Source organism: Laccaria bicolor, genomic scaffold (genome assembly GCF_000143565.1).
Source record: "Laccaria bicolor S238N-H82 LACBIscaffold_166 genomic scaffold, whole genome shotgun sequence".
Lineage (NCBI taxonomy): Eukaryota > Fungi > Basidiomycota > Agaricomycetes > Agaricales > Hydnangiaceae > Laccaria > Laccaria bicolor.
The window spans coordinates 11,182-18,599 of NW_001890025.1; the positions used below are offsets into that span (position 1 = coordinate 11,182).

The 7,418-nt window shown below is 46.1% G+C and overlaps 2 protein-coding genes across 2 annotated transcripts; one reads left to right on the plus strand and one right to left on the minus strand.

The window, feature by feature from the left end:
- Positions 1–543: 543 nt before the first annotated feature.
- Positions 544–4,290, plus strand: LACBIDRAFT_335857 (uncharacterized protein; the record flags this gene model as incomplete). The annotated part of the gene is made up of 12 exons (XM_001890757.1): positions 544–858; positions 907–1,058; positions 1,119–1,143; positions 1,193–1,561; positions 1,751–1,767; positions 1,872–2,034; positions 2,086–2,168; positions 2,284–2,675; positions 2,727–2,909; positions 2,958–3,090; positions 3,143–3,891; positions 3,947–4,290. 12 exons carry the CDS (start codon positions 544–546, stop codon positions 4,288–4,290), a joined length of 2,925 nt encoding a protein of 974 aa, XP_001890792.1.
- A 201-nt stretch (positions 4,291–4,491) lies between these two features.
- On the minus strand, positions 4,492–5,322 carry LACBIDRAFT_335858 (uncharacterized protein; the record flags this gene model as incomplete). Its single annotated transcript, XM_001890760.1, has 4 exons — positions 4,492–4,599; positions 4,673–4,735; positions 5,007–5,028; positions 5,108–5,322. The coding sequence occupies 4 exons, from the start codon at positions 5,320–5,322 to the stop codon at positions 4,492–4,494; spliced, it is 408 nt and encodes a 135-aa protein (XP_001890795.1).
- Between the last annotated feature and the right edge of the window lie 2,096 nt (positions 5,323–7,418).

The window sequence follows — 7,418 nt, forward strand, 5'->3', positions numbered from 1 at the left end:
CGAAGCTTTTCTTGATGATGCTGGCTATGATGACCACATCCCCCGCGAATGGTTAAAAGTAAGTACATTGTGCTGACTACAGGCCGAATGGCCTCCTGACAGTTTTTGTAAGGTACTCAAAAAGAAGCTCTGCTGGCTTGCTGGCGTTTTCCCAAAAAACATACAAGACGGCCCCGTGCCTGAAGACTCGCTTTGGATGGTGGAAATGAACAAAGCCGCCAAGGAAATCGTGTCGTCGCTTCGTACCCGCATAGACACATCGGGTTTGGAGGGGATCGAGCTTTGCTTAGAGGATTCCCTTGCTCAAGCGAAAGAACGGGCTGCATGGGAGGCACAGGAAAGGCTTGAAGAAGAGAATACAATGCTTCATTTCTAGGACTTTCGTAGTACCTCATTAATTATTTCTTATACTTAGCCTTGGTAATTGTAACGCGTGAACTTGCCAATTGTAACGTTGCGTGGATATAAAACTTGCTGACTACAAAGGATTTGTGAGGTGTCTAAGTATAATAGCCGCCGACTTCAAATATTTTCCCACCACCCATGCCTAAGCCCACACGCAAGAAGGGCTTCGTCGTCGTTCGTGGTTCCAACAGCGAGGATGATATAGTGATTCCCCAAGCACGTACCATTCGGCTCTCCAAGACTGGGCTCAACATAATCCAGACTCCTCGCTCCCCCCAAAAAGGCGCCATCCCGCCTTGTCGCGTTCCATCTCCGGTGTACGAATGGCATCCCAGTACCGATTACGACTGCGAAACGGCCAATCATGGCGTTTCCGAGGACGAGGCGGTGAATGAGATTGAAGAAGTACCTACTGTGGCAGCCAAGGTTGCCGCGAAGCGTTACCCAACCTCAGTGAGTGCCAGGCCATAATTTTTATTTGAAGGCTCTGACATCTTGTAGGATGCTCCGTTACGGGAATGGGCTGGGGGGGAAAAGTCAGACCCAGGCTTTCGGGATGAATACCTCCAGGAGATGCTGAGGTTGGAAGGAAGGGGCGACGCCGCTTCTCATGCACAGTGCACAACCTGTCCATCCGCGCAAGCGATCTATCGGTGCGAGGATTGCATGGGCCGGCTTCTGCAATGCTCAAGTTGCTGTTTGACTCGGCATAGCCATCTCCCGCTCCACATCATCCAGGTAAGTCAGCTTTGTAAATCTTGCTTCAAGTGGGCTAACCTATGACTAGCGTTGGAATGGTAATTTCTTCGAAAAGGTGACCCTCAAGTCGATGGGTCTTCGCGTACAACTGGGACACATTAACTCCGTCTGCGTGGCTCCTCACCCCGGCCACAAAGACTTCATCGTTATGCACACAAATGGCTTGCACAACGTCGCCGTCGATTTTTGCGGCTGTGACAAACGAACGATATCGGATCGCCAACAGCTGATGCGAAGCGAATGGTTCCCTGCGACGATTCACCACCCCCAAACGTGTGCAACCTTCCGACTGCTGGAGTTGTTCCACGTTGTTACCCTTATGGGGAAATTATCCGCTCACGAATTTTACAAATCCCTCGAGTATCTGACTGACAACACTGAGCTGAGTATCCCAAAGGTAAACAGCCTGTTTGATTAGTCTTGACACGGCATAACACCTGTTTTCTTATCTAGACACGCTACAAATCATTCATGCGCATGATCCGCGAATTTCATCATCTCAAGCTAATGAAACGGCATGGACGGGGGAATGTCGAGGGCGGTTTGGTATCAACGAGTTGAGGGGATCTTGCAACTATCTGTCCAGCATGCCCAATCCCCAATGTTAACCTCCCAGAAAACTGGAAAGACGTCGACTTAGCGTCCAAGTCTGTTGTTTCAAATCCAGACCAAGTTCCATGTGCTAACGACTGTTGATGTGACACCAGGTTTTTATATGTTCTCATTGTTGCCATGGACGCCAATTTCCGACTGAAAAATTTAATGTGTTCAAGCTTAAAGAAGGATCCCGGTCTTCACACCGGCTTCGCTTACTTCCCAGAAGACGCGCCGTATCAAAAGCACATTCTAAAATATGCAACTCAGAAAGATGTAAGTCTCGCGCATTATCCCAGGTTGTATTTCAAAGTAACAATATTGAAGATTAGCACATGTAGCGGTTTCAAGACATTAGCCAACACTGAGACCCAGTTTTCGACGGGCTTACGGTCGACAGGGGTAGGAATGTGTGTCTGTGCGCGACACGAAATCATTCGCGCTGGTGGTGTGGGAGACCTTCAGAAAGGGGAACGGTACATGGTCTATTATCCATCTATTACTGAAGCTGACAATGTGCTCTAGGTATTGTAATATGGACTACATTTTGCTTTCCGCCCTAGCCCCGCTCCTCGTCGCGGCTGTTTTCGTCTCTTACGATATTGCTTGCCAGTTCAAGCTCAAGTTCGCGAAGCGTATACCCAAACTACCGGCAGCAATACACCTCCCATCTTCTGTCGCCGTTGAATGGGGTATCCCCAAGTGCCATTGCCCTATGCACAAGGTGCCATGTCAGGCACCCCACTCCTTAAACTTCAAATCTGGCATTGGTCGAACTGATGGCGAGGGAATAGAGCAGAGTTGGGCAGAGCTGAACCGAGTGGCCAACAGCACAAAAGAGATGGGTCCTGGGTCTAGGCATGATATGCTCGACGATCACCTTGGACACCACAATTTCAGAAAATATGTCGCCCTTGGTACGCTTTCCCTTCATCTTGCAACTCATCTGGTTCAACCGTTTGATCTAGGCCGGACATTACATACTCGCCTTCTACTCGCAATACCTGAACAGAAGCGTCAACAATCTATTTTTGAGGATTTCAGTGCTTCGTTGGCGGAGAAAGGGGGGCTGGAGAAAGAATGGACCCAGATGATATTGGATTGGGAGAAAGACCCCAAGAAGAAAAATCCGTATCTCTCTGTGGTGTCTCGTGAGTCGAGGCATGTCTCTGTCTCTCCCCCACCTAATTCTTTTTCAGATGCATCTCAGGATGAGGTAAAGAAACAGCTGCTTGAGGAGGAAAAAAAGCAGGCGGCGGCGGGTATGCCCCAGCTTCACGACACCGGACCGACATCATTTCTTTCTATGGGCTTAATTATCGAGGAATCACAGTAAGTTATTTTTGCTTTGATCGATTGATTGCCGTTGCTCACTATTCAACAGACATAGAATTATTTGGGACTCAAGAAACCCTGCTGAGCTCACTATTCGACAAGAGAACGAGTTGCAACGGCGCTGCCTGCTGCTCCAACGCGAAATCAAGCGCTTCCGCAATCTTCAAGCACTCTACATGCCGGCCGCTACCGTGATGTCCGTGGAGCATGAGTCAATTCAGAGAGAGCTTCCCGAAACCCAACGTGACAGCGTCGAACCTGAGCATCAACCCCTTTGGCTCCCCTCGGCTCTTCCTTCTGCCCAGCGCACCCACAACTGCAGTACGGTGCTCGTCGACATCAAGATAAAACTGCGCAAAGCGCAGTGTCATGACATATTGGACAAAATCCGAAATGTGCAACGAGGCCGACTCGCATTCATTGGCTTCCGTAATCGCAATATTCGGGGACAAAACCCAAACACAAGGGCCAAAGATACTCTTGATCGCCTGGAAGACAAAACGAAGTCTTTGGCTGTGAAATACCGAAACAGCCGGAAGGCGCTGCTGGAATTATTGGGTCCGGGGGAGTGGGAGAAGACCCTGCGTAAATTGAGCAAAGGGGACCTCACCACCCCCGATGGTGAGGAGATCAGCATCTACGACCCAAATGATCCAGTGGGCCTCGATGGACGTGAACGATCGAAAAAACAGCGCAAGATCGACAAATTGGGTCTTGGACAAGGGAAGAAGACTGTCTCGTGGATTTGGATGAGCGCGGACGCGATCGGGGATGGTAGCGATGCAGAGCTACATGAAGGTAAGTGATCTCTTTTCTTAAATTGGTATGCTGAAACTGATTGGGCCTTTGGTAGCGGTCCGCATTGAATGGGCCAAGGCTCGCGCACGATTTTTGAGGTGGACAGAGGAGGTAATGTTGTTGAAGGAAGAAATGCGAAGGGTTCGCAAGACGTTGGAGTGGAGGGCTATGTGGTGGGAACAGCGTCGAGAGGGATGGGAAAGTCAGGATGGGGCGATGCGTGAAGGTATAAGGGCGTACGCGACCCGGCAGGCGGGTATACAACGTGGTCTTTGCCTTCGCTTTACACGGCTATGGGATAAGCCACTCGTACCATTTGGTAGCCAAGAGGAGAGTAACGAGGGACCTGGTTCTGCTCTGGATCCCCTCCTGGAGTCCCTGGTGGAAGAGGACGAGTAGTGTCGTCTTTCACCTGTCTTCTAATTGTTTACATTAGTTTGTCTGCAGCCTCTACAATACGAAGATTTGACACATTTTTGAAACTGCAACACCCGTTTCTGCCCAATATCAGGCTGGAAATGCCTTTAGGGAGGTAAGAAAGACCAATCCTACATTTATTCTGTCCATATATGTGGGAGGAGGAGCAGCACAATGATGCTTTTAGAGTTGTTTACATGTGTTGTGCAGGAGCATCAATCCCCAAAGGTCATCCGAATTCAGGTCACCCAATCCATCCATTTCTGACATACAGAGCATGAGGAACCAATTCTATTAAATCTAAATATAATACAGGATATATTTGGAGTGATTTGCAAGGCTTCTTTGTGGAAGAAACACACACAGATGCGAAAATATTGTTCTGGAGCTCAAAACTGAGGTTTGTTTGCAGGTATTGACATATTGACTGAAAAACAAATACAGGTCATCAATGGAGTATCAGGGATACCCCGAAATTATACTGTGGAGGCACCCTGGACCAATCCATATCCCAAAGAGCATGGTTAGATCCATGCTCGACGCAATAGGTATAGGTGGATGGGTCCAGTACACAAGGCATAGTCTTACAGCCATGGGTGCCGCCTTTGCCCTCACTAGTTTGGTAAAGGCTGAAAAACAATTGGGAAAGAAGGAAGGTGTCAGGAGGCCATCGTCGACCACGTCTAATCCCAACTTACGTGAGCCCAATCACATTCTTTTCTGTCAGATTGCAGGAGCCCATGGCCACGAGCTTTCGTAGATATCAGAACCACGCAACAACTTAAGGAAAGATACGTACCTTCCTCTGCCTGAAAAATACACGCCGAAGGGCGCAAATGTGACGCTTCTGGGGTTGATAATGATCGAGAATGTGGGTTTACGAGGGCAGGTGCAGATGAAGAGCTGATTTACGGTCGTACAGTATGCTTGACGAGGAGTGGTAGGACTCGGAAGTGTATATGCGGCTACGTCCATGCCATGTTTTCGGGAAAGCAGAAAAAGGGACATGTTCATGTCTAGGACATCTTGTAGCACGGAGGGAAGGTTGCGAGGATTTAGTCTAAGTGAGTCAGAGGAGATAGATGAAGCGGCGGCGTTCGTCGCTCAGAGAAGAAATGGGAGCGGGAGTATGTAGATAGCAGATCCACTTTTGAGAGCGTACACACGGCAGTCAAATGGCGGATGAGTGTATGGGTGCCGCTGTCCTCTGTTCTGCAGAAACTCTCCTATGGGCCCCGGTTTCCTCTGCTAAAACCCTCCCTGCTGTTGGTCATGCTAGCTGACTTGTAAAGGAGTGGATTCCCCAATCGCGATTTGTTGGATTCAAGTTCGGATGGGAAGCTTTAAATTAAAGGGCGAAGACTCGGGGCTATCAATTGTGTTGGCGGTACAGAGTTTGAAAGTAGAATGCGTCGTTGACATTTTGGGTCTGAGAGAGAAGCCTAGCAGGTGTCCATCGAGAGAATAGACGAGCAGCCTACATATTCTAGTTCATCCGCAATTTTTTTGCGACCAGGCTGTGAGTATGCCAAGATGTATTACTGACCGATAGGCGGAAAAAGAGAGCAATGGAGGTCATGGGGGATGATCACTAGTGGCTACCACTATTTATGATTAATCTATGACAACTGTCCAAGAGGCAATGTGTATACTGCCACAGGTTTTATGAAAGGCATCTCATTAGGATTGCCCATCTATTTCATTCAATTTATCATTGGAATCTTTCATAAGATATAGGCAAGAATAATGAGATATCATGAGGATATTTCATTAAGCTCTTTGGCCCTTTCATTGCCATTTCATAGACCTTTCATTAGGATATTTCATTAGGCTCCTTCGCTTTTTCATTGCCATTTCTTAGAATTTTCATTAGGATATTTCAGTAGGCTCCTTCGCTTTTTCATTACCATTTCTTAGAATTTTCATTAGGATATTTCATTAGGCTCCTTCGCTTTTTCATTGCCATTTCTTAGAATTTTCATTAGGATATTTCAATAGGCTCCTTCGCTTTTTCATTACCATTTCTTAGAATTTTCATTAGGATATTTCATTAGGCTCCTTCGCTTTTTCATTACTATTTCTCATAAGGATATTTCATTAGGTATTTGGCCCTTTCATTACCATTTCTTAAACTTTTCATTAGGATATTTCATTAGGCTCCTTCGCTTTTTCATTGCCATTTCTTAGAATTTTCATTAGGATATTTCAATAGGCTCCTTCGCTTTTTCATTACCATTTCTTAGAATTTTCATTAGGATATTTCAATAGGCTCCTTCGCTTTTTCATTACCATTTCTTAGCATTTTCATTAGGATATTTCATTAGGCTCAGATTTTTCATTGGGAGATTTCATTGGGGCATTTGGTCCTTTCATTTCTTTTAGGATATTTCATTGAGCACCTTGACGATTTCATTACTTCTCATTAGGCTCCCTGGCACTTTCATTACCAAAACTAGATAATAATGATGATATGTATCACATGGGTTGTTGGGAGGGTGATCACATGACCAATTTCCTAAAATGGTCAAAAAACGAAAGTTGTAGCCCTACACTGTAGCTTCGTGAATCTGTTTGAATTATGTTGTGAAGTGCTCCTGTTGTGAATATATGATGTAAAAGATTCTTCCAAGTGCTGTGTTTTTTTTTGTCACTGCGGGCCCTGGCTTATACATCCACTGGGATTATCGTGAAAAAATGGGGTAGATATTAATAATAATGCTACCTTTTAACTGCCGAAATTACTTGAAAGATATTTAAAATCTTTTATTTCATTTTATAACTTTTTTTCCATCGGAATTATTAAGAATTTTGGGGGTGGACAAACGTCGAAGATATTCAGAGAAGATATTTCTACAAAAGGCAACCATATATGTGCAGCAAATATGTGGAAGATATGTTGATGCCACGAGGTGAAGAAACTTCTTAATATAGCAGCCTTTTCGGATCTAAGTAATACTTGCTTGATAAGGCTATTTGCTGTTTACCTCGACACCTTCCATCCACGACGTCGTCAAAGCGTACAACGACGAACTCGAACTCTATTCCTCAACGTTACGACGACTACCTGATGGCAACCAAAGCTCAACATTCAACAGGGAGATGGGAATGTG